Source organism: Chrysemys picta, chromosome 3 (assembly GCF_011386835.1).
Source record: "Chrysemys picta bellii isolate R12L10 chromosome 3, ASM1138683v2, whole genome shotgun sequence".
NCBI classification, from domain to species: domain Eukaryota; kingdom Metazoa; phylum Chordata; order Testudines; family Emydidae; genus Chrysemys; species Chrysemys picta.
Genome location: NC_088793.1, coordinates 145,805,535 through 145,832,228, shown reverse-complemented (window position 1 = coordinate 145,832,228; position 26,694 = coordinate 145,805,535). Strand labels below are relative to the sequence as shown.

At 44.8% G+C, this 26,694-nt stretch overlaps 1 protein-coding gene and 1 long non-coding RNA gene across 11 annotated transcripts in view; one reads left to right on the top strand and one right to left on the bottom strand.

The window, feature by feature from the left end:
• The window catches only part of TTC27 (tetratricopeptide repeat domain 27), a 172,748-nt gene extending 167,527 nt beyond the window's left edge, over positions 1 to 5,221 (bottom strand). For 5 of the 9 annotated variants that reach the window (XM_005296272.5, XM_042848434.2, XM_065589209.1 and 2 more), the window contains exons 1-2: positions 4,955 to 5,184; positions 1,509 to 1,713 (exon numbers count right to left, since the gene is read on the bottom strand). In XM_005296272.5, coding sequence (XP_005296329.2) covers positions 1,509 to 1,713; positions 4,955 to 5,042 — 293 coding nt within the window. In that variant the 5' untranslated portion in view covers positions 5,043 to 5,184. Of the gene's footprint in view, positions 1 to 1,508; positions 1,714 to 4,954 lie in introns of all 9 variants that reach the window. The other 4 variants (XM_065589208.1, XM_065589207.1, XM_005296273.5 and 1 more) reach the window with 3 other exon arrangements.
• A 216-nt stretch (positions 5,222 to 5,437) lies between these two features.
• LOC112060477 (uncharacterized) overlaps positions 5,438 to 26,694 on the top strand; it is a 49,558-nt gene continuing 28,301 nt past the window's right edge. For both annotated transcript variants that reach the window (XR_010599805.1, XR_002889764.3), the window contains exon 1: positions 5,438 to 5,574. This is a non-coding gene — a long non-coding RNA (uncharacterized LOC112060477). The remainder of the gene's footprint in view (positions 5,575 to 26,694) is intronic.

The following is a 26,694-nucleotide window of genomic DNA, read 5'->3' as shown; positions in this document are numbered from 1 at the left end:
CTACAGATAAACATATCGTTTTTTAAACCTGAAATTTTATGGTATTGTAATTGTAGGGGTCCTGACCCAAAAAGGAGTGGTGGGTGGGTCTCAAGGTTATTGTAGGGGAGGTTACGGTACGGCTACCCTTACTTCTGCGCTGCTGCCTGCCGAGCGGGGCCCTAGTCAGCAGGTGACACTCTCCGGCTGACCAGCTCCGAAGACAGCAACACAGAAGTAAGGGTGGCATGGTGTGGTATTGCCACCCTTACTTCTGCATCGTTGCTGGCTGGGCGCTGCCTTCAGAGCTGGGCGCCTGGCCAACTGTTACCGCTCTCTGGCCGCCGAGCTCTGAAGGCAATGCAGAAGTAAGGATGGCAATGCCGCAACTCCCCTAAAATAACCTTCTGACACCCAATTTGAGAATCGCTGGTCTCCCCTGTGAAATCTGTATAGTATAGGGTAAAAGCACACAAGACCAGATTTCACAGGGGGTGGGGGTGGGGTGTGATCAGATTTCATGGTCCATGACATCTTTTCCATGACCATGGATTTGGTAGGGCCCTACCCATAGTGGGGCTTGGGCTCTCATACCCGCATTCCCCCCCCATTACTTTTAATAGAAGTCACAGACAGGTCATGGGCTTACATGCATTTTTGTTTATTGCCCATGACCTGTCCGTGATTTTTACTAAAAATAACAATGACAAAATCTTAACCTTCTCTATTGTACACCTTATAAATATAGATGGTTCCTACCCTGCCCCTACTCCCCACCACACCAACTGGGCTGGGTCTGTTCTCCTTGCTACCACTTTCTCTAAAAAAAAAATCAAACTAAAACTAAAACTAACAACAAAAAACCACTTCCAGAACTCCATTCAATTAGGAATCCTTAAACTATATATTATTTATGTGACAAATTGCAAACATTAAATCCAGACATATTAACATCTAGTGTTAGAAAGAGGACTTGAATGTATTGTACAGTGGCAATGCTGCAAATGCTTTATAGAAAGTCAGGAGGAGAAAATAGTTCTTACTCATAGGAAATAGTCCTTCAGTTAAGTTCTGTAATTTTAAAAGGATAAAGATATTTTCACAATGTGACTCACACTGCATAATGTAAACATTATGTTATGTCATGTTTTGTGGAACTTTAATTATTGACATATACGTAATCTGATGTTTACAGAATTACAAACAATGATCAATTGTTTGTGGATGCAGAGGAAAGGTGAGATTAATTTAAAACTGATTAACTTCTTGATTCCAGTAGCTTCGGATAAAAACACTGCTAACAATGTATGTGACTTCAAAAAAAAAAAACACCTGAACCCACTATGTTGAAATATAATATAGTGAAAGAAATTAATTCATTATTGATTTTTCTGTTTCTAAATAGATTTCTTGAGTTTTATTTCTGAGATTTGTTCTCCTGGAACAAAAGTTTTAGAGGTCCCATACTGTCAACGTTTATAGAAGATAAAATGATCTCTAATAAAACTAACAGCCTCTTCAAGCCTCACATATAATAAATCAATGATTTCCACCTTTCCATGTTATCAGCATCTGCAGCAGAACAGTCCAGGTACGCTACTATCAGCTTCTCCAAGTAGGTGTCAATCTTCTCCTCTGTCATCGTGAGTGTAGTGAAAACATCCTGGATCACTTCACTTAATAAAATGGCCTCATAGTTCCCTTCGAAATGCAACTGCAGTAAGGATTCACTTCCTGGAATTAAAACAAATAAAAATCAGAGTGCGATGACCGCAAGATATAAAACAACAGATGTTTTAAGGCACATAAGACCGATCCAAACCAAAACTTTAAACATTCCCCACTCATCGTAGGAAAAAAGAATCTCTATTCACCTGACATCAAATGCAAATACACCTTCTTCAAACAGAACACCCCCAGCAGGCCGAGAGCTTAATGTTCAAGCTGAATTTTACAAATCAGTGCTACCTTTTCCCAATGAAAATATGAATTGCTCTATGGAGTTCAAGCATAAACAATCATATTTTTCAATACCACTAAGGAAACCTCAAGTTTCAGGCAAAAGACCTGAAAATATTTTACATGTACAGAATGTACACGTTAAAACTAAATAGAAAGATTGTAATGGTTTTAAGTGAAACCAGCACTTGTAATGCAAAAACGTCTTAAATGCCATAGGTAACTCACTGAGACACTAGCTCTGTATCACAGGCTAGAAGACCTTTTCAGAGATCATGAGACAATTTTCTGACGAGGAAAGAGAAAGGATTAGTTCAACACACTCTTATAAAAGGAGTTCAAAGAATAAGTTTCCATCTAACATAGCCTATGTCACACACCCCTTCCTGTAGCTACCAAAGATATTCACAAGGAATGAGCAAGATAAATTCTTATATAGATAAGGAAACTATTTACCATGGTAACTTTACCACTTATCATCAAGAAGTTTGCACACAGAATGGGATTTTCAGAAATGCTCAGGCTAGGCCTAACTATTCCCAGTGAAGCGCTGCAAAAAACTATCATCCTACATTGCTGAAAAGTTCACACACATTTAGGAAGGCTTCTCAAACAGCATGAGTCTATTTCCTTTATGATGGACAGCAAATAGCATGCGTGTTTTCCTGCAGGTCAGTACATTCAATCCTCAAGAAGCACTGGACCTCTGTAAGTATTCAGTCTTGACCCAAGACTTGTGAATTTGACCCATGCTCTTCCTGGCTGATGAAAGGGTCGTGAGCAACTGCTGCCACTCACCAGAACAGCCTATCCCTTGTTCAGGGAAGGCATGTGATAGTGTGACCAACAGTGAAGAAACCCACCTTGGATACATCCGTTTCAACAACATAAGATACTACTGTGAAAACATCAAACCTCTCCTTCATTCTATAAACTGACTTATTATATAATAACAAATCAAGTTCAAGATCTTGGACCTTATCTTCAAGGTGGTCAATGGACTGGACCCAGCATATCTAAAAGATCACATAAAGCTTCAGGGTGAAGACCATGGTTGATAACTCCACTCCTGAAACACAACAGGACTCTCTACAGTAAGGGTGAAGCACAAATGTGCAACAGACAGAGCTTTCTCAATGGTTAGTTTGAAGTTAAGAAATGAACTCCCACAGGAAGTAAGTACCATTACAAACCTTCCCACCTTCTGTTCCACGTACAAGGTGCACTTCAACATTGTTGTCTCTACAAAACACACATAGCAGCATTACCCTGCACACACAATTCTCTCACCGGGGAGAAGATAATAGAGAAATCACATGACAGATGTTGGTCACATCACTGAATAAAAAACTGGAAGGTGCTTGGATATTACTGTGATGGAATTGGTATAAGAGCATTCTTTGAGTAAAACAGACAAGGGCCATCTGGACCTGTGCCATTCTCTTTCAAAATCCACCACCTGCTTAGTCAAAGCTCAAAAGTCTCTCTCCCCACTGACACTTAAGTATTTCAATAGGTGGATGCCTGGCTTGAGAGGGCAAATGCTTGTTTGTGCTTGAAATACAGAAGAGTCTCCTCACAAAGAATGAAAGATTGCATTTAAAAAGCTACTGAGTGTGTTAGAAGAAAAATGGGCCACTTACAGCCTCATCAGACCCTCCCAAGAAAAGTACCTTTCATTATAATTAGTTACATGACTGAAAAATATGGAATAACTAGCAGGTATCAATGTTTTGCTCTCCTTCCCTACAATAAAAAGGAGTTTCATGTTATTACCAATTTGCCAATGCCAGTAACTTGTCATGTTAAAGTCAAACCAAGAATTTTTAGTGTAGTTAAACAATAATCAGTACATCCCCGATATCCTCAATGGCTGAGTACCTCTACACTGCAATTAAACATGCCTGGCTGGCCCGTGTCAGCTGAGTTGGACTTGCAAGGCTAGGGCTGAAAAGCTATGAAACTGCAGCGGGCTCAGGAGCATCTCAAAGCCAAGGCTCCAGACTGAGCCAGGCTGTCTATGATGCAGCTTTATAGCTCTGCAGGCCGAGCCCTGCGAACCCGGCAGCTGAGACAGGCCAGCCAATGGTGTTTAATTGTAACGTAGACATACTCTTTGTCTTAGTAGTAATTGTAGCATCAAGTACAGTCAGCCCTGGTTGGCACAAGCTAAATTATGTCATTTTGGGTAGGTCAACATAGCAAAAAAATAAGTGCTCTAACTCAAGCTACCATATTTGGGTTAAAATAGCAGTGAAGACACAGCAACTCAGTTTGTTAACTCCAGTTAGCAGTTCAAGTTCAACCACAAACTCCTTCTAGGGGGCATCTATAGTGCAAAGTGAAGGTGTGATTGTAGCAGAAACAGACATATTCATGCTAGCTCCAGTCTACTACCACAGATAACAACAGCAGCAAAGCCATACCAGTACAGGCTTCAACCCGAGCTAGCAACCAGCATACAAGCCCTCCAGGGTCCCTGGGAACATACTCCAGTTGCTAGTCTGTGCCACCATGTCTACACTCCTATTGGTACCCATGCTAGTTAAATTAAGGCTAACACAAGTATGTCTGCCCATGCTACAATCATACTTTCACTTTGCCGTGCAGACGCAGCCCTATAGGCTTAACTACAGCTGCCAACCAACGCTGCTGTATCTTCACAGCCGCTGGAACCCGAGTTGAGCGCGCCCCGTTCGGCAGGAGACAGACCCTGTGAAGCGACGTTACCTGACCCGTCTGTTCGAGGGCAACAAGGTGCCATTCCCCACCACCAGCAGCAGGGCCGGTAACGCCCTGCTCAAGTGTGTGTTGAGTTGTTACAAGTAACGACCCCCGGTCTCCTGCACGGCGCGCTAAGGCGGCCCGGTGAGCGGTGCGGGGCCCCTGCAGCGCCTGGGACCGGGTTCACTCCGCAGAGCTGGGCAGTCACAACATCCCCAACAGGCGGCACCATCTGCACGTCCCACCGGCCCCGCTTAGCCCCAGCCTCGGGGACCCCGGCCCGGCCTCTCACCTGCCGCGGTCAACTCGCTCTGCTTCCCCCGCCGGGACTCCGCGGCGCTGGGGAAGCCCCTCAGGAGCGCCCACTCCAGCGCCCACATCCTCCACGCCTGCTGCTGCTGCTGCTGCCGCCGCCGCCTCGCGCTCACTCTACGGCCCCCCACCAGCCAGACTGAGGTGCTACTCCCTCACTGACCGCCGCCACCGAGCTCCCAACCCATGTGCCGCGACCGGCCTCAGGGAGCCGCCATGACAGCTTCGCAAAGCACGATGGGCGGAGGGCGTTGGCGCACGCGCGGTGGAACCAACTGCTTCTGGCTCGCGCACTGAGGGGGGCCGATGGAGTGCGCACGCGCGCCATATTGCTGAGCAGTTGAGCGCGTGTGTCACTGTGAGATGCAGGGCGGGGCACCATCTCCCTTCTGCAGCCCCGCCCCCCCGCGTGCGGCCGGGCCGAGCCCCTCGGGCTGCTCTTTAAACGTCGCGCGTGAGGGGAGGCGGGGCCAGGGGGCAGCCTGAGGGGTTAGCACCGTGCCAGCCTTCTCGAATTTGCGGAGGCGCGCGCGGGGCTTGAGGTATCTCCCGCTCGGACTCTCCGCAGGAGCCGCGGCTATGGGGCTGCCCATAAACTAGGTACCATTGTGGGGCCATTTTCCAGAGCCCCCCCCCCTTGTGACAGCGTGTGCCGCACAAACAGCAAAACCAACTCTTGGAGCCCCCGCTGTATTTGATGGGCAGCGCCCCGGTCGGGGTGGGTCTGGGGAGGTGTTATCTGCCGCAGAACCCCCCACCCCCGCCCAAGCTGAAACACCTGGTGATGTATCACGAGGGCTGACGGGAGGGGGGTGCTTGTGCTGGTACCCCCGAGCAGGCTGAGACGGGAACTGGGGGCTGCAGTGCTGGGCTAGTGACTAATGTTCCCTTTGCCTTGCACCTGTGCGTGTGAGGGTGTAAAGCGACAGTAGTGCGATTTATCATCGTTTCTCATAGCCCTGCTGAGCTGGTGCGTTTCCAGTTTTATTTGGAAGGGCCCCGGCTCCAAGGTGGTCCTTGCTATCAGCAGAGGATGGGACTGAGAGCACAGCACTACCTATGCTCAGAGCAATAATGGAGAGATGCTACCGCTGCTGGCCATCTTCTGCCATTGGGCTCCCTGGAGAGAAACTTGGCAGCAAGCCTTGTGGGGATTGAAGAGCGGGAGGTGAATGGTGGGTGCTCTAGTCTTAAACTGTGTACCCCACTCCCTTTCTAATAGTTTTATTTAATTTTGGGAGGGAAGGAGAGGAGTCTTTATTATTTCAGCAGTGTCAGTGGGTTAGTATGTAGGAGGCAGTGGTTCTCAAACTGTGGGTCGTGACCACCTTTGAATGGGGTCACCAGGACTTGTTTAAGATTTGCTGGGACCCAGGGACAAAGCCTGAGCCCCACTGCCCAGGGACAAAGCCAGAGGGCTTCAGCGTTGGGCAGCGGGGCTCAGGTTGCAGGCCCCCTGACTGGGACTGAAGCCCTTGAGCTTCAGCATTAGCACCCCTGCCCAGAGCAGTGAGGCTCAGGCTTTGTGCCCCACCACCCCCACCACCCTACCCCGAGGCAGTGGGGCTTGGGCAGGCTCAGGCTTCGGTCCCCCATCCTGGGGTTGTGAAGTAATTTTTGTTGTCAGATGGGGGTCGCGGTGCAATGAACCCTTGGGTTAGGGGAATTGAGTCACGGCCATGTGGGAACTACAGCAGCACAACAATGGAACGGATTGGTCCGTCACTGTAAGAACTCCACCTCCCCAAGAAGCCGTAGCTAGGTCAACCGAAGCATTCTTCCCTCAACCTGGCTGTGTCTACACTGGGGGTTAGGTTGGCATAGATACAGTATTCAGGAGTGTGGATTTTTCAGACCCTTGAGCACAGTAGATATGTCTATTCTAAAGTGGATCCACTATAGCCCTGCACCATGCTTCTGTAATATTGTAATGTAGAGTCTTCCAACATGCACAGAAGCGTTTTTTCCCTTGATGTAGTTAATCGATCTTTTCAAGGGTATGTGTACACTACAGCTGCAGAGCTGTTGTGGTGCCACTTTAGCATAACCGTGGTACAGTAATGTAGACCCTTACTACAGCAGTGGAACAGGATTTTCCATCACTGTAGTAAATCCACCCCCTGAGAGACAGTAGCCAGCTTGATGGAATAATTTTTCCATTGACCTAGCTGCGTCTACAGTGGGCTGACCTAACTGTGTGTCACAGCATTAAATTTTTCACAGCCCTGAGCCATGTGGTCAGGGTGATCTAAGTTTTGAATCTAGACTAGGCCTCTGTCAGTGGAAAACCCAGGAGTGCAGAGAGCCATGCAAGTGTAGAAAGGGTTAGGGGGAGGAGGAGTTCCCACCAAGAGTTGGAACTCTAGGAGGAATCTTTTCTACTGGTGTATATGTATGCAGAGCAATGTGTTTGTCCATAGTGATGGAAAGTGTAGGCCATGGATTGGCTCTCTACATTATGGATGTGTTTTTCTCACACTTAGTAGCTGGCAGACTTCCATGTAACCATAACTTCATTCTCTAAGATGAAGTTACACCACCTGGGAGTCATTTTTCTCACTCTTCTAGGACTATGCTATTTCTACCCTCTGTGTGGTTACATTTAAACAGCTCAATCTGTGAAACACTGGGGTAGATTCTCCACTTGTGTCTTGTGTAGGCATTTAAATCTATGCAAAGTGGATGTAAAATGCTGCTAAATCAGAATAATATTGTTTTACATCCACTTTGCACAGGTGGATGGCAGTGGGAAAATTAGTCCAAGGATCAGGTACAATGTCTTAATTGGCAACAGAGGGTCCTGTGGCACCTTTGAGACTAACAGAAGTACTGGGAGCATAAGCTTTCGTGGGTAAGAGAAGAAGTGAGGTTCTTACCCACGAAAGCTTATGCTCCCAGTACTTCTGTTAGTCTCAAAGGTGCCACAGGACCCTCTGTTGCTTTTTACAGATTCAGACTAACACGGCTACCCCTCTGATACTTGAATGTCTTAATTGACTCTTGATGCTCCTGAAAGAAGCTCTGTCCCCTGCTTGAGTCAGGGAACTTTACAGTTTTTCCCCACTTCAACTAAGTGTGTAAAATAGATATGGAAAGATTTCATCTCCATTATGTCCAGATCACTGAATGAAGCAGCACAATGGAAAATGCCTGTGTGACACACTACCATGGAACTGTTGATCATTTGAGATGAGGGGACAGCATTTGGGCTAGATAAATTTAAGCTGAGGTTGTGGCTTGGATCTCTCCATCTGGGCTGTAACAGTCCTCTTCACAGCTATACTATTTGTAAAATTTATTAACATTTATTTCCTGCCATACTATCTGGTTAGAAAGACAGTACCAGGAATTCTAAAAGACATGAATTACAGTTGCAGGGTCCACATGTGAAAGAAGTGGTTCTAACCTTTTGGTGGGCCACAGCTAGAAAGAAGCCAATCTGGCTCTCACTACTACTTGCTTGTCTAGCAGCAGCTGAGAGTCTGACCAGCCCTACGGCTAGCATACCTGGTCAACTAATGGCAGTAGCATCCCTCAGTCAGAGGGGCTGGTATTATCCTTACCATATCTTCCAGTTGCTTCACCCACTCAGGGATCACCACCCCAGTCTTATTTGGCCTTCAACCAAGTCTCCCAATACTGAGTAATGCAATTGACTGCTGAGGTTCAGTCAGCTCAGATGGAGATATAATGCTGACATGGGTGCCAATATACCACATGGTGGAATTTCTGTTTTATCAGTTTGCTTTTTTTAAAACCTAGAAAATTACACACAAAAAACTGTTATAAAACGTTAAGGTTGCAAAGTCAAACACTCAAAAGTTAGGACATGCCAAAATTAGGTTGCCTCTGCAACCTCAATTCAGCACCTTTGTGCATATAAATTATAATACAGTCTTTAATAACATGATCACATAATATTTTTTCACTGGATCCCCATCTCATTTAGTACATACGTCCGCAGTTCTCAACCACGTGCAGCCCAATTAGCACACAGCTGTGGCCCAGCTGTGTGCTAAAGGCTGCATGGCAAGGTCTGGGTGCCAGGCTGCCCAGCGTAGCAGGGTCCAGGTTAGCCAGCAGGGGCGAGGGCAGGGCTGCCACCCGACACCCCAGAATCTGGAGCTGCCACCTGACCCTGCAAGGTCCAGGGCTGATGCCTGTCCCCACACGGTCCAGGATCTGGGGTTTGGAGTCGGTGTCCGGGCTGCCGGCCAGTGATGAGCTGCTAAAATCTTAGGAACCGGTTCCCTACAGGGTCTTCGGCGGCAGGTCCGTCACCCGCCGGAGCCGTGCCGCCGAAGACCCGGTAGGGAACCGCCCGGTGAGCACATCCACCACCACCACCCCCATCCGACCCCCACCCATGTCCTGCCCCCCTCAGAAACCGCAACCCATCAAACCCCCCCTGCTCCTTGTCCCCGACCACTCCTTCCCAAGACCCCCCCATCCTAACTGCCCCCCAGAACACCACCCCCTACCCAACTCGCTCTGCTCCCTGTCCCCTGACTGCCCTGACCCCATCCACCACCACCCCGACAGACCCTCGGAACTCCCATGCCTACCCAACCCCCCCGTTCCCCATCCCCTGACCGCCCCCCTAGAACCTCTGCCTGATCCAACCGCCCCCTCCCACCCTCTCCCTGTCCCCCAGACTCCCTGCCTGCCTTATCCAACCCCCCACCCCCCGGCCCAGCCTCTTACCATGCCTCTTACCCGCGCCAGGGCCGGGCCAGAACCACGCCGCGAGCTGGAGGGAGCCACTCGGCCGGAGCCGGACTGAGCTGCCCCGCGCCTCCCTGGAGCCCTCCTCGCGCGCCCCCCCCCCCTCTGCCCCAGCTTACCTGCCGCTGCTTGTTTCCAGGCTTCCCGCGCGAACATCTGATTTGCGGGAAGCAGGGGAGGGAGAGGAGAAGGGGGGTGGAGTGTTCAGGGGAGGAGGGGAAGGTGAGCTGGGGCTGGGGGCAGGGTGGACAGCTGCAGGAGCTTTACCAATTGTTAAATTTAGAAACCCTTTTAGAACCAGTTGTCCCGTGTGAGACAAGCGGTTCTAAAAGGGCTTATAAATTTAACCGGTTCCTGCGAAATGGTGGGAACCGGCTCCAGTTCACCACTGCTGCCAGCCCTGCTGCACGGCTGGGTTCAGGTTTGGGGAATCTACCTAATTTTCTTCTTTGAGATGGTTATTTGCCTAGTGGATGGGGAGAAGCAAGAAACATGACACATCTTGGTTTTAGTGAGGATTTTGACACAGCCCCACATGACATTCTCATAAGCAAACTAGGGAAATGTGGTCTAGATGAAATCATTATAAGGTGGGTGCACAACTAGTTGTGCAAGACCTTACTCAAAGACTAGTTATCAATGTTTTTCTGTCAAGTTGCAGGGGGGTCAGTCCTGGGTCTGGTACTAGTCAATATTTTCATTAATGACTAGGATAATGGAGTGGAAAGAATGAAATTTGTGGATGATAGCAAGCTGGGAGGCATCACAAGCTCTTTGGAGGACAGAATTAGAATTTAAAATGATCTTGGGAAATTGGTTTTTGAAATCACCAAGATGAAATTCAAAAGAGACAAGAACTTAACTTCAGAAGGAAAAATCAAATGTGCAACTTCAAAATGGGGAATAACTGGCTCAGTAGTAGTATTGCTGAAAAGGATCTGGGAGTTTTAGTGTATCACAAATTGAATATAAGTCATCAACGTGATGCAGTTGTGAAAAAGGCTAATATTCTAGGGTATATTAACAGGAGTGTCATATGTAAAACATGGGGGGCCTCAGCTGCAGTACTGTATCAAGTCTGGGCATCCCACTTTAGAAAGGTGTGGATAAATTGGAGAGAGTCCAGAGGAGAGCAACAAAAATGATAAAAAGTTAGAACAGTGGCTCTCAATCTTTCTGGCCTATACCACTTACAGGAGTCTGATTTGTCTTGCGTACCCCCAAGTTCACTTAAAAACTACTTGCTTACAAAATCAGACATAAAAATGCAAAAGTGTCACAGTACACTATTACTGAAAAATTGCTTACTTTCTCATTTTTACAATATAACTATAAATCAACTGGAATATAAATATTGTACTTACATTTCAGAGTATAGTATATAGAGCAGTATAAACAAGTCATTATCTGTATAAAATTTTAGTTTGTACTGACCTTGCTAGTGCTTTTTATGTAGCCTGTTGTAAAACTAGGCAAATATCTAGATGAGTTGATTTATCCCCTGGAAGACCTCTGCGTACCTCCATGGGTATGCATACGTCTGGTTGAGAACCACTGGTTTAGAAAACTTTACCTATGAAGAAAGGTTAAAAAACTGGGCATATTTAGTCTTGAGAAAAGAAGACTGGGGGTAGGAGGGCTGATAATAATCTTCATATTTGTTAAGGCCTATTATAGAAAGGATGGTATCAATTGTTGATTATATCCACTAATGGCAGGAAAAGAAGTAATGGGCTTAATCTAGAGCCAGGGAGATTGAGATCATGTCTGCACTATAGAGTTAGGTCAACTTAAGTTACGTCGACGGTTATAAACCGCTGTAATTATATTGCTTATGTATGTTCATACAGTGCTTCTTGTGTTGGTGGATTGTGTCCACAGTTGGTGCTCTAGCACCGACAGAGAGAGCAATGCACCCTGGGTAGCTAGCCCCCTGTGCAAATTGCCACCGTCTCCTGCTAGGAGTTCTGGGAATGGATCGCAGTGCATCATTGGGATGGGATCACCGCTCCATGATACAGTTTTCTCCATCCCATAATTCCCAGGGCTTCGGACTGCGTTGTGCGCTGCTTCTCAACTGCCCCTGTAAACTTTATGCCCACCATCTGTGCTTGAAAGCATGGATCCTGCCTTGCTCCCCACTCTTGTGATAAGCATTATGAACACAACGCAGCTGATCCTGCAGTATTTGGTGACCTGCAAATCTGAACAAGAATCCGTGGTGCCTGTCTTGCTGTGTGGAAAGAAACAATTCAAGATTGATGATGGCGTTCACGGAGCAGCTGCACATGATGGACCATCTCTATTGGGCTCAGGAAACAAGCACTGAGTGGTGGGATCAGATTGTGATACAGGTATGGGATGATGAGAGATGGCAGAACTCTCATATGTGCAAAGCCACCTTTCTTGAATTCCGTGTGGAGCTCGCCTTCACCCTTTGGCGCAGACACCAAAATGAGAGCTGCCTTCATGGTGGAAAAGTGTGTGGCGATCACTGTGTGGAAACTGGCAACTCCAAACTTCTACCAGTCAGTCATGAATCAGTTTGGAGTTGGGAAGTCCACCGTGGGGTTGCAGTGATGGAAGTGTGTAGGGCCATTAATTGCCTCCTGCTATGAAGGACTTTGACTTTGCGTATTGTGCGGGAAATAGTGAATGGCTTTGCGGCAATGAGATTCCCTAACTGTGACAGGGCAATAGATGGCACGCATATTCCAATTTTGGCCCCAGACCATCTTGCAATGGAGTACATTAATAGGCAGGGCTACTTCCATATAATATTGCAGATGCTGGTTGATCACTGGGGTTGTTTCACTGACATCAATGCAGGGTAGTCAGGGAAGGTGCATAACACACGCATCTTCAGGAACACTGACCTGTACAGAAAACTGCTTGCAGGGACTTTCTTTCCAGACCAGACGATTTCAGTGCGGGATGTGGAAATTCCCATAGTGATCCTGGGAGACTCAGTCTATCCCTTACTCTTGTGGCTCATGAAGCCATACACTGGAAACCTTGACAGAAGCAAGGAGTGCTTCAACAACAGGCTCCGCAGGTGCAGAATGACCATAGAATGTGTGTTTGGCAGATTAAAGGGTCGCTGGCGGTGCCGTTTAGGCAGGTTAGGCCCCAGTGAGGAAAATATTTTCATGTTCATAGCAGCCTGCTGTGCTTTGCATAACATTTGTAAAGCCAAGGGGGGAAAGTTTCCCAGGGGTGGAGCGTTGAGATGGATCGCCTGGCGGCTGATTTTGAGCAGCCAGACACCAAGACTATTAGAAGATCTTAACAGGGGGAAGGGGAGAATATTTGAATCAGGGAGAGTTGAAGCAGCATTTTGACAATGAGCCCCAGTAATGTGTCTTTCTATAATGAATTGAGCCAGGCATTGTTTACTTGTCACACTGAATGACCCCTCTAATGATTCCTGCCTGAGTCCTAATTGTGGTCTGCAAATGTGATGGTTGCCACTGTGCATGAATTTCTGTTGCAACCACCTGTGTAGGTCACAAATAAAGAATCACTGTCTTTGTAAGACTAAATTTTTATTAAATAGCAATACACAGATTAACATTTCTTACAAGGGACATGACAGTGAGCAGCATTCTCTGAAGTGAGGATTTCACCGCTGTGTGTAAGTCTAGCTGTCGTTATGGAAAAATGCTCCTGGGGTGGAGTGCAGGGGGTATTGTGATGGGCTGGGAACATGAGAGGAATGTGTGTAGGTAGTTTGGGGCGGGCAAAGAAGGCAGTTCTGTATGGGCAGGAGTGGAAGTCTGCAGCTCAATCAGGGACCTCCGCATCTCTATTTGGTCCTCTGTGAGCTTTATCATTCGCTCCTGGTCCTCTGTTACCTGCTTCTGCCCATCTCCTTTCCTAGCTATCCATTTCTAGTTTTTTGTTTGTCTCTCTTCATGACCTGTGCTCGCTATCGGCTTGGTCTGACAGTTGCAGGACTTCGTGAAACGTACCCTCCTTACTCCTTCTTGTATGTCTCCTAATCTGATGGAGGCGCTCGGACAGTATGTAGGAGCTGGCCCTCAAGGGCACATCTGCAGAAGCAAAAGAAACAATACACTGAGTCACTATTGTGTGTGCACTCTCAGTCTTGAATCATAAAAGTTTCATCCACCTCTTTCTCACCTTCCCTTGGCAAGCACGCAGCATTGCCAGAGCACTGAATATGGTGCGTTCAGCCTGGGGGTGGGAAGTGGGGTGCAAGACGGGACAAAGGGTCTGGGTGGTTTCAGAAGGGGATCAATACAAGCACCTAGGGACAGTATTCTGAATACTGGCACCGTTTTCCACAGCCGGGGTGATCAAAGCTGAAATCACACTACTGAGGGTAACTGAAGATACAAGGGTGCATCTCCTGCAATCGTGTGTTCAGACAGGGTCTGTATGCTGTTTGCCTGCATGCTGCTTTGGTTCCTGTAGAAGTAATTGCCGATTAGCACAGCAAAGTTTACTACAGTGGGGGAAGAAACAAAGCAACTCTGTCAAGGAACCTTTGGCAGACAATTGCAGAGTATCTGCATAAAATGTTCCTAGAGATCTCTATGGAGGATTCCTGGGAGATCGCGGTGTGCATTAACAAACTTTTCCGCAGGGCTCCCACTTCGTAGCTGCACAGAGGAATGCGAAGCAGATGCAAACAGTACCTAGTGTCATTAATTTTGATCCCTTCTCCCATGTTCACCATGTAACAAAATAAAGGACATCTCTAACTCGTAACCATGCACTATCAAAACAAAATGAGTACTTACTGGAGCTTCCCTGTCCTGCTTTAGGCACACCAGAGCTGGACTGTTGGGATTGGCTAGACCCCTCCAGAGTCAAAAAGAGGTCCTGGCTCACCACGCCACTGGACGAGCCTGTCATCACTTGTCCCACATCCTCCTCCAAATCGTCTACCATTTTGTCTTTGGAGTTGACTCTGCTGGCTGCTGCCTCCAGTCCTCTGAAGTATCCATGGGGCTCTTGGCAGTGGAGGCAGGGTCGCCACCGACGATGATGTGCAGCTCCTTGTAGAAGCGGCATGTTTTTGGCGCTGCACCAGAGCGATGGTTGGCTAATTAAAGATTGGCTACATGCCAAATGTGAAGTAGGCAACATTTCTGTTTAACTCACCCCAAAGAAGTGTATATATATTTCAAAGTAAATAATAAAATTTCATTATAGCAGAAAGAAGTTTTAACTTGTTTTAGTGTTCAAAAATTGCTAGTGGGACCTGCATTTTCTCAGTACTAATATGTCTTCTTTGACTCTCAAGAGCATGGCTTCCTATAAATGATTTTTAAAATGTTTAAATTTTTTTTTTCTCTTTTTCGTAATGAGAGGTAGTGATTACAATATCTCTGGTATGTTGCAGTTTTCATAAACTCGCAGGCACCAGTTAATCCTTAGTCACGCTGGGAAGATTGAAGTGGGATATATTGGTATCTTGCTTGTAACTGTCTCAGAATATAGTTCAGAGTTCATCATGTATATGTATTTTAACATATTCAAGGATAGGTGTAATCATAACAACAATCCCAGAAAGTTGGAGAGCTCGTTCTCCAGCTCTTCATGGGTAGGTCATCTTTAGCTGAGACATCTTGCAGTTGTTTCTTGGGAGCTGCATAAGAAAATTTTCTGGCTGAGCAAAGAGCAAACTCTGTCCTGTCATCATAGATTTTAGAAAATACCTTGGAAATGTTGGGGGTTCTCACGGAGTTATGGAAATTTGACCCATTCTCCTACAGTTTCCTTAAGCTGCCAGAAGGCTTCTTGAATCTCCCACAAACCACTGATTCAGCTGCATTCTCTAAGGTACTCAGAGTGCACTGTAGTGCATTCTTATTCCCATTTTGCACAGGAGTAGAAGACAATGCAATGAACAGTGCACTGGAGAATGAGGCCCTAAGTATGTAAATTATACCATTTTAAATCCCCGTACAAACTCCTACATTCCCTAGGCAAAATTCTGCCCCAGTGAAGTCAATACCCAAACTCCTATTGCCTTCAAGTATGCAGCCCTCCCTTACACCCACTTACTAACATGTACAACTGACACATCACCTTTCACTTGGGCCCCACATCTGCAAGTCATCATGTACAATGGTTGATCATAATGCAGATACTTTTAAAAGTAGCCATACTTCAACAAAAAAATTCAAAAACAGACTTGAAAGAGAAACTGCAGAGTTACTGTTCATTTGCAAATTTAACACCATTAATTTGGGCTTGAATAGGGACTGAGAGTGGCTGGCTCGCTACAAAAGCAATTTTCCCTCTCTTGGTATTGACACCTCCTCATCAATTATTGGGAGTGGACCTCATCCACCCTGATTGAATTGGCCCTGTCAGCACTAGTTCTCCACTTGTAGGGTAACTCCCTTCTCTTCATGTGTGAGTATATTTATGCCTGAATCTGTAATTTTCACTTCATGCATCTGAAGAAGTGGGTTTTTAACCCATGAAAGCTTATGCCACCAGGCTCCTCGTTATTGTTATAACGCAAATACTACAGCTTTTGGCAAGTATAATACCCTGTGACCCCCTCTTGTCTTTCTTATGGTTAGAGGGCTAGGTAAAATTTCCCCTTGGTTTCAAATGGCATGCTCTTCCTCTGTGGTAGTAACAGAATCACTGTATCCCCCTCCCTCCACACACTTTTGTCTCTGTCAGATCTCTCTTCATTCCACTGTTGTAGTAGGGGAACATTCTAGTAGGAGTGTTACTAGCTGGGAGAATAAAGTTGTCCAAGAGCATATAGTGAGAGAGAGCTTTCCTGTTAATCTCTTGGTGCAAAGCCAAAACTGCGCTGTTATAAATCCTTCTGTTCAAAGGCTATTTGCAGGAATTGTAAATAAAACTAGATTAGGAAATGATAATGTATTAATCCTATGTCTACCATTAATTTATTTTCTGTCTTAAAAGAAATTACCTGGCACTGACAATACTGTGATCCTAAGAGTAGGGAAAGAATTCATCCCATCCTCTGTATACATATGCATGGGAGAGGTAGACTTAGAGCATTGTTGTAGTCTCAACTGGATTGTCAACTGTATGAATAAAAAGGAAACGAAGGGTAAAGCAATTCTTACTTGACCCTCATGTAATCTTAAGTGTTTGGCTGGAAATCCTATATTGTGTGTCTAGTGCCTCACTACACTGTAGTTGGAATCTCCCACCAGAGTAGAGAAGAGTGATTCCATAAGAACCTATTATGACTCTCAACCTTTGTTAACTGCCTCCCCTCAAATGCATAGACCCTAATTAGGGTTATGGTGTGGATCCTTATGAGATGATTAAAGGGGAAACATAGGGTGACCCTTCTGAGACAGGCAGCTCAACAGAGGCCATCATTATCAGAGCCCTAAACTCCTTGCGTCTGGAAATCCTTCCCACTCAGCACAAAACTGACCTATGTGAGGAACTCCATTAGGTAGCCTTCCCCCTGCACAAAGCTGTCCTGGAGCTGGTGAACCAGGAATGGAGCCTCATGGACAGATGCTTGGCTAAGCATAAGGCCTTTGAATATAAATACCCTGATTTCTCCATGGTGGCAGATAAGGCATTGTGTCTTGAATTAGGTATCAATGTCTTCCAGGTATACCTGTGTAGGAGAAATACACTCCCTACAGAAGCTTGGTCTTCCAGTGCCACCACTACCCACAACCTTTTTGATAACCTGATATGTGTCTCAACAAGCATATGCTGCCGCTCATGGAATTTTTGTGGCAAGGGCCCTTCAACCATATTTGAGTATTATTGCTGAAGTGGTGGCAACCAATCTGAGTGAAGAGCATACCACTATTCAGTTCTGGCAGGAGTCCTCCAAGGCTTGCTTCTAAAATGGATAATCCTGCCCTAGATTAGGATAGGTCAGGCAAAGGAGGTGTGCCAGTAGTACCCTTTTGGATGAGACATCCAGGAATGGCTGCTTTCCATCTCCCCTTCTACCCTTGTCTTGATTATACTGGATTTCTCAGATCTTCTCTACCAGGGTTCTGTTTACTTTATGAACTCCATCATCCTTTCATTCTCACCTGTTTTTTGCAGGGTTTCCTCTGGAGATGGCATCATATAATTCTCAGATTCAGTGACAGCCCACCCCCTACATGCAAAGTTGTGGCATACTATTTCTAGCTGAAACCTACCTAAAGCTATCTCTTCAAATGCCTACTCTGGTCAGCTTATTTAGATTTTTTGCAACTGGAGCATTGTTACGTGTAAGCTCCTGTAGAATCCATTCTCCAGTCACTTCTGCTTACAGGAATACTTTCAAAGGTGTGGACATGAATTCTCACATTTACTTTACTTTGTCGGTGTCTCTTCGTTAGAGAGGCCTAAGCATTTGGCCTATGGCTCTCCTCAGTAGTTACTTGTAGTTTTATAGGTACTCATTGGGTCTCCCTTTGAGCCTTAGGGATAATGGGTTTAAAATTACTGATCATTGAGGTCATATTTTTGATGATTTTGATAATGGCCAAGAGGGCTGGGGAATTGTGGAGCTTCCATTGACTCTCCTTACCTTTAGTTTTTCTATGTGTCAGCAGTTTTCCTTTTACCCCTGATTTCTTTCTAAAGTTCTTGACCCTTTGTGTCTTCCTGGCTTTTTTTCTGAACCCTGAATCACCTGAGGAATGATGGTTACATTCACACACATGGATATGATGCAAGCTTTGAAGCTTTATTGGCATAGAACCAACAACTTTTGTCAATGAACAGCTTTATCTGTCTGCTTTGATGGCCCTACTGGCAAGAAAATTGGGAAGGCCTTCCTCTGTAGATGGTTGTGATGCTAAACAAGCACATCTAAAGTCCAATTGTCTTTTAAACTTTGCTGTAAAGTGCCATGCAACCTTCTAGAAAAAATCATGTTTTTTAAAAAACGCAGTCATTTGAGCACAAAGGAGTTTGCACTCTCTCTCTCTCTCTCCCCCAAATAGTGCTTCAGAAGGGATGACAGGACTTACTGTGAGCATGAGGAGAACTGAATGACTGTAAAGATACAAGACTTGTGTATGGCATGGTTGGAATCTGCAGCTGTTTTGCTAATGTTTTCTGAAAATATATATTATGCAGTCTTAATTGCTGCAGGTATTTCATCTGCTAAAATAATGCTGTATTGCCTTTTCAGGAAGCTTAGAAAGAAAATGAACACATTACACTTTATTTTCCTTCTTTTATATTTTTTATAGTTGAATTTATATTGCAAAGGAGACAATGAGACTTTTTTTTGGCATGGAGCCAGATTCTAATAGAATCACAGTGGAATAGATCAAGACTTAATTTAATCTGGCCTCTAGTGATGTGAACAGATTGTCCTCTAATGTCATCTCTTTGTTCCTGAGATAGAATAATAGCTATTTCTATTTACGTCTCATTTTCAAGACATAAGATTACTATGTTAATATTAAAAATGGAAAAAATGTGTAGGAGGAAGGTAGTGTCCTTATTACACTTGACTCCTTTCTGACAGACTTTGACAGATCAGGGACTTGATTCTCTTCTGATACTTTAAAAAAGAGTGCAAGTGAGAGAAGACTCAGGCATGAGGCTTGTACATTGCAATCTCTTTAAGAGATTGGATGAAGTTTGGAAGAAGCAGGGTTTTTTTGTTGAATTGCACAAGGCAAAGGCAGGTTAGCCTAGTGACTTATGCCACTCCATAGAAAATATGACCAGTCTCTTTTTTTTTTTTTTTTTTTTTTTTAGAAAGACTGAATGCCAGGTTTTGATGGCAAGAGAGACCCACTCTGTCACTGAAATCTATTTCGATACTAGGATCTGATTGTGCCTGCTTGTGCACAGGGATGCAAGGAACTTCACAAAAGTTTAAAAACTTCCCATCCAGGATCATACCTTTGCATTCTGTTTTATTTATTTATTCACCCCAACAGTAGGTGTTAGCTATTCTTTTCTGTAGTGTCAGTGAATCTGCTTCTGGGTTTGTTCTGTGTACGTAATCTGCATTTTAAAGCCTCATAACATCTTGAATCCATTTCAGGAGATGAAAGAGATAACTAGGTGAGGACTTAAGTATTTTTGGTAGCCAGATGCTTCTATATTTTGCATGCAGAGAGCTTCCAAGCACGGTCAACTTGACAAATGAATTTAGTTCTAAATGTATCCCTTGTTTACTTTAACAGCTAAGTGTGCTAGTATTCCAAACTGTGTGTTCCATTTCTACAATGAAACATGTAGACCCACTGGGAAGAGGGCTGCATATTTACTTATTGCATATATAGTATATGTCTATCTTAATGCTCTCAGAAATGATTAGCCTTAAATTTGCTGCCATAAATCAGGGAATAGCTATAGAGCCATCCTTGCCCTAACCTACGCAATTCATTGTAAATATCACATTGTTTCAACTTCAACAAACTTTTTTAAATCTAGCAGGTGTTCTGTCAGCTCTAGTGACATTAGTATTGTTATATACATTCCTCTTGCACTAGAGTCCCCAAGTTGGTAAGAGACTTCTGCACAGGTGTGGTGTCTAAGTCCCTGCGATCAAGGCATGAGGCCTTGTGATTCCAGACAAATGATTTGCTAAGTGATATGTGTGATGGGTTGTCACCTCTGGCGTGCAGTCTGGGAGCTGTGGGAACTGCTGGGCCCCTCTAACCACTCAGTTGGGTTGGCCCTGCTCACACTGCTTGGAGACACAGTCAGCCTAACCCAGACCCTGTTATTACCCAACACAACAGCACATGGTGCCACACACCCTAACTGAGCTACCTGAGAGAGCAGCTTCACCCACACCACTCAAATACATGCAGCAGACAGCAGCCAATTTCCCAGCTTTCCAGACTCTCACCCACCATTGGAGTATAAACCCAAAATTATACTGTCTTCCACTGCGCAGGGAACTGTACCCCATAAGCTCATAAAATTCACCCTCTCCCTCACTGTGGAGAGAAATATGCAATAGCCTTTGCCCCTGAGTTATGATTCCCACACACTTCACTCCAACTCACTGGTTTAGACAAAGCAAAAACGTTTATTAACTACTAAAGATAGGTTTAAATGATTATAAGTGACAGCAAACAGATCAAAGCAGATTACCTAGCAAATAAACAAAAAAGGCAAATTAAGCTTAATATATTAAATTGATTGGATATGAATAGCAGATTCTCACCCTAAGAGATGATACAAGCAGGCTGCAGATTCTTAAGGGGCAAGCTGCACTTGTTTTACCACTTGGAATCTCCAGGTGTTTCATTCACAGGCTAGAAATCCCTTTAGCCTGGGTCCAGCACGTCCCCCAGTTCAGTCTTTGTTCCTCAGGTGTTTCCCAAAGTCTTCTTGGCTGGGGAGTGAAGAACCCCAAATGATGTCACTCCCTGCCTTATATAGCTTTTGCATAGGGAGGGAACCCTTTGTTTCAATGCTTGGTTCCCAGACCAGTCTGTGGGGAAAAATACTGACATCCCAAGATGGAGTCCAGCATCATGTGGTCTGATCACATGTCCTTGTAGAGTCATAGCAGCCATTACTTGGAGGCTGTCTGTAGCATTTTCAGAAAGGCTTCCTGGGGGGAGATAAGCTTCTCCTAAAGTCTGTTGTTTTTTCCTAATGGCCCATTGCCCTGAATAGGTCCTTCCCACCCACTATCTAGACTGACTTGTCTAGTGGGTGTTACCCAGGTGTAACTACATTTGAACTACAGATAAATAGAATATTCTTCAGATACAAAAATGATACATGCATACAAATAGGATAATCATATTCAGCAAATCATAACTTTTCCAATGACATCTCACATTACTTATCTTGCATAAAATACATTTTAATTATCATCATATCACTGCAAAGAATATGGGGTGCAGTGTCACAATATGTACAGCAGCTTACAGGAGGAGATTTAAAAAGGTGCTATAAAACACAATCAAACTATGAAAATCAGTATAACATTCCATGCATTAACCATCATAAAAATTTTATTGTCCCTCAATGACTTAATACAGAATGGGGAAAAATCTCTGCCAAGGTACAATTTGGAAGATGTCATTTTACCTCCAGGAAAAGATCCTCTCAAGGACCTGGACAAATGACAGAGTGCAGGCTCACTGCCTAAATAAATAGCCTTCATATTCTGTTAGCCTTAATTATTATTAGCCAATGTTTTAGTCACGGGTATTTTTAGTAAAAGTCATGGACAGGTCACGGGCAGTAAACAAAAATTTACAGCCCGTGACCTGTCCCTTACTTTTACTATATACCACTAACTATAACTTGGGGGGAGGGGGCTGTGGGTGCTTGGGGAGGAGGTCCGGGACCCCCGCTGGTGTGTGTGTGGGAGGAGGTAGGCAGTGGTGCACAGCCCGGGACCCCCGCTGGTCCTGGGAGGGGATGTGGGCAGCAGTGCATGGCCCAGGACCCCCACTGGTGCTGGGGGTGGGGGGCGGGGACAAGGTGAGCAGCAGCGCATGGCCCAGGCCCCCCGCTGGTGCAGGGGGGGGGGAGGGAGGTTGGCGGGGGTGGCAAGCTCCCTACCTGGCTTCACATGTCCCTGCAGTTCCTAAGGGGAGGGGTGGCCAGGGGGGATCTGTGCACTGTTCCCGCCATAAGTGCCGGCTTCGCAGCTCCCATTGGCTGGGAACCGCAGCCAATGGGAGCTGTGGGGACAGCGCCTGTGGGCAGCACGCAGAGCCTTCTGGTCCCTCCCCCTAGGAGCTGCAGGAACATTCCAGTGGGAGCCAGGGAGCTCCCTCTGGACGGCGCTGCCCTGCATCCCAACCTCCTGCTCCTAGCCCCCACCCACACCCAAACTGCTGCTGCTGCCCAGCTCGGGCAGCCTCTGAGCCAGCACCGGCCACTGCAGAGGTCACGGAAAGTCATGGAATCCGTGACTTCCATGACCTCCGTGATAGACATGCAGCCTTAATAATAATTCATACAAATATATTGATATAACATTGTATCAACAACTCAGCCTCATATATGACTAGTAGAAAAGAAACAAAGAACATAAGAAATTTTAGGAATAGGAAGAGGCCATCCAGACTCAGTATTCCTGCCATTTTTTTTTTTAGTTACTGTAATTATAAATCCTCCTTGCTTTTTTCACTGTTCCCCTTAAATCTTTTATTTTCAGGACACAAATTAGTCACTTTCACTTTCCCCAGTAACTTTCCCCATGTTTATTACTCTTTGCATTAACCAGCTTTTCCCAACTCTGTTCTTAGCTTGCTAATGTTTTATTTATGTACCCTTTCAAGCCTGTGACTTATGTGACAAACTTTTTAAATTCTCCTCACTGTTTTTCTTGCGGTTAGCATTGCCATTCTGTTCTGTCTTCAAGTAGCATTCTGTATAGAAAACTTAATTATTAGGAATAATTTTCTTACCCATATTAACATGCCCCAAAATCTCTAAGGCTTTCTTGGTTTTGGATCTTTCCTTTTGTACAATTGCCTCCATCTTTCTTGGATATAGCTGAACTCTTTGGTTGCTGCACATGTCCAAAATAATCAGCCTCATTCAGACCAATCTGGCATTTGTTCCTGTTCAGTTTAAGGTTCTTTTCTTTGAATAACTTTACTTGTTCTCTTATTGTGCTGTTGACCGTTTTCAGTATGTTTCAGGCCTAAGATTGTCAGGTTGCTTGAGGGTTTCCATGAACTTCAGGCTACTCATACTGAACTCCAATCTAGTTGTGTTGCTGCCATGCACTGACCCCACTGCTGGCTCTCCTGGGGGAACTGCAGTAGCACCGGTGTAGCTGCTTCATAGTGAGACTGTATTTTCCTGCTGAGAGGAATGCTGCTGGTTGCTGTCTACTCTTGACCCAGGAAAATAGTCATGATTACTGCCTCGCTACTGGTGATAGCCCTGAGGATTGTGGCTCTGAAGATAGCTTCCTCATTTTTACCATGTTTAAAAGGCATTAAATACACAAAAAATCCCCCAAAGTGCTGACAAAGAAGATAGGATTTGGGATTGGGGATTATTGGGATTAGGCCAGAACTGGGGGGAAGGGATAGCTCAGTGGTTTGAGCATTGGCCTGCTTAACCCAGGGTTGTGAGTTCAATCCTTGAGGGGGCCATTTAGGGATTTGGGGATTGGTCCTGCTTTGAGCAGTGGGTTGGACTAGATGATCTCCTGAGGTCCCCTCCAACCCTGATATTCTATATTTTTATTTTTAAAAATTCCAATTGCTGTCAAATATTTTTTTCACCAAAAAGGCTGGAAGACAATTTGCTACAGTTTGGGGCTGATTCAAATCAGTCGGAAATATCAAAGCCTTTTAAAAAAAGGAGTTTCTTCTGAATGCTTATGTGCAAACCCATCTTCTGAGCATTGGACTGGTACAGGCAGCCAAGGATTAAGTGTAAAATTATTTCATATGGTGCTTTGCTGTAAAGAGCAAAGCAGAAAGTAAAACCAAGATTTTATTACTTGTTTACTCATTTCATATAACTTTCATAATTCCCAGACCAATCTATTGTTGCTTCTCATGTGAACTGAAGAAAGTGGAAAATTTGGCATGTATATGACGTATGCTAAGGTCTTATTTTCCTGCGGAACCTACCCGAGACACCAGGCCCACTAACCTAATCTCCTTATCTGGAGAACAGCAGCAGTAGCCAGTAAAGACGGGATATTATGGAAATCTCCAAACCCTTGAAGATTAATAGAAAGATACATTTTTTTGCTGAATATGATCAGAAGTTGAGCTAGATGACAATGTTGTTTTAAAAAAAGCTATCCACATTCTGTAATCTTTTACTCTGTTAACTCTGTTTGCAAGTGACTAAAGTGAGATGGATTCATTGCCACAAGTCTACTTGAACACCATCTAAGATGGAAGGATAGTTTGTCACGCAAAATGGATCAGTTCCTACATACCTCCACAAATATTAATCTCTACATACCTCCACAAATAGTCTACATAGTTTGCCTGGGTGTGAGCGAATTCATAACATCTGTACTGTACAGGACTTTTCAAACAAGATGAAGTAAAATTAAATTGAACTTCAAATAAAGCTAATGCCAAGCTTACTGCTTTGTGAGCTATTACAGCAGCAGTCCCTAACTTCTGTCTGGCACACACGCTTCAGTGCTGCAGGAGTCAAGTATGTGTCCTTGGAAAAATCCATTTCCAACGTGGGTCCCCTACATTTAAAACTTCTGCAAGTATTCTGGAGTTCTTTAACAAAAGCGGTTGCTCAGCTGACTAATTTAAAAGTTAAGGAGAGTTATCATTGTGAAATGGTGAGTGGTGCTGTTTTTAGGGCCAAATTTGATTCTTGCAGACTTCAGAGCTGGGGAACTTGATGGAGTCTGTATATGAGTGTCTTCAAACCGTGAGTAATTCACAGGATGAAATAAAAACTGAAATGTCTTGTCTTAAACTTGTTTCAGCCATATTTACTGAACAAAAGAAAACACCCTTTCAGATTTTTAGTTCTATTATACTCTGATTTTTATACCATTACAATTCAGTGCCACCAGATATAGTTTTACTTACTCCTCATCTGTATTCATTTAACAAAGCCAACATCAGTATTTTTAGTCACTGGGGTCTTGTAAATGAGAGACTTCAGTGGAGCTAAGCCAGTTCACACAAGCTGAGGATCTGGCCGTTTGTCATATTAGCATTTCTGAAGTTCACCCAAGTTCTCAACCATGCTACAAACAGGCTTAACAGAGGCATATACATCAGATACAGACACGACAGCTCAGGCTAGGTCTAAACTGGGGGCAGGGGTAACAATTTAAGATACGCAAATAGTGTAGCTGAATTCGACGTATCCGATCCGACTTACCCTGCTGTGAGGACGGCGGCAAATCGACCGCCGCGGCTCCCCCGTCGACTGCACTTACTCCTACGTGGGCTGGTGGAGTACGCACGTCAATTCGGGGATCGATTGTCGCGTCCCGACGAGACGCGATAATTCGATCTCCGAGAGATCGATTTCTACCTGCTGATCCAGGCGGGTAGTGAGGACAATCCCTCAGTCTTCAATCTTACAAGGCTTAAAGCAAAAACAAAAGTAACAGAACTACTAATAAGAGAAGCACTCTTTGCGGATGATTGTGCCCTCCTAGCACAAACAAAGGGAGGTCTCCAGTGTATCATAAATGGCTTCACTGAAGCATCAAAATTATTTGGCCTCACAATCAGCCTGGAGAAAACTGTGGTGTTGCATCAGTCATCTTCACCACTCTATGCCATATCCCCTAGCATATCTATTAGTGTAATCCAACTAAAGCAAGTTGACAATTCTACTTATCTCGACAGCAACATCTCCGATGATGGATCTCTTGACAAAGGGATTGTGAACAGGATACAGAAAGCTTCTCAGTCATTAGGAAAGCTACGTAACAAAGTTCTGAAATCCCACAACATAACCCTCTTTACAAAAAAAACTTTACAATGCTTTTGTGCTCACAGAAGGCTGCGTCAAATAGATCAGCATGGCGACACACAACACTCAGAGCTTTCCAATCCTTTGAAGACGCCAGAAATAATCGATTGTTAGCTGCAAGGGAAAAGCGTCATACCACTGCTATAGCTACCATGATGCTCACGAATGACTGTCTGCCCGATCTGCTCATGAGCATGCGCATCATGCTTTAGACTTGAGCGTCACTCCAGAATCCACAAAAAGAGATGACATTTTCATGCTGTTGAACCGACGGTCTACGCAAGATATTTCTGAAGTTCAATGGTGGAACATGACTGCCTTTCTTCCCCATCATCAAGAACAATTTTCTAATTATCATAATTGATTATTACAGTAGAGTCTAGAAGCCCTAATCAGGATTGACCTGCATTATGCAGGATCCTGTAGAGAGAGTAAATTTAGGCTAAGATGCTAGAGTGGATATAACAAATAGTTGGAAGGAACTGGGGAGGGAGGATAAGGTAAGCAGGAGAAAGAGCATGCATCATTCAGAGATCAGCTTTGTGAACAGCTAGAATTATTTGTTAAAGGTTTCTTTAATTAAAATATATAAATAATAGCCAAATAACACAAGTCCCTGCAAGTCTA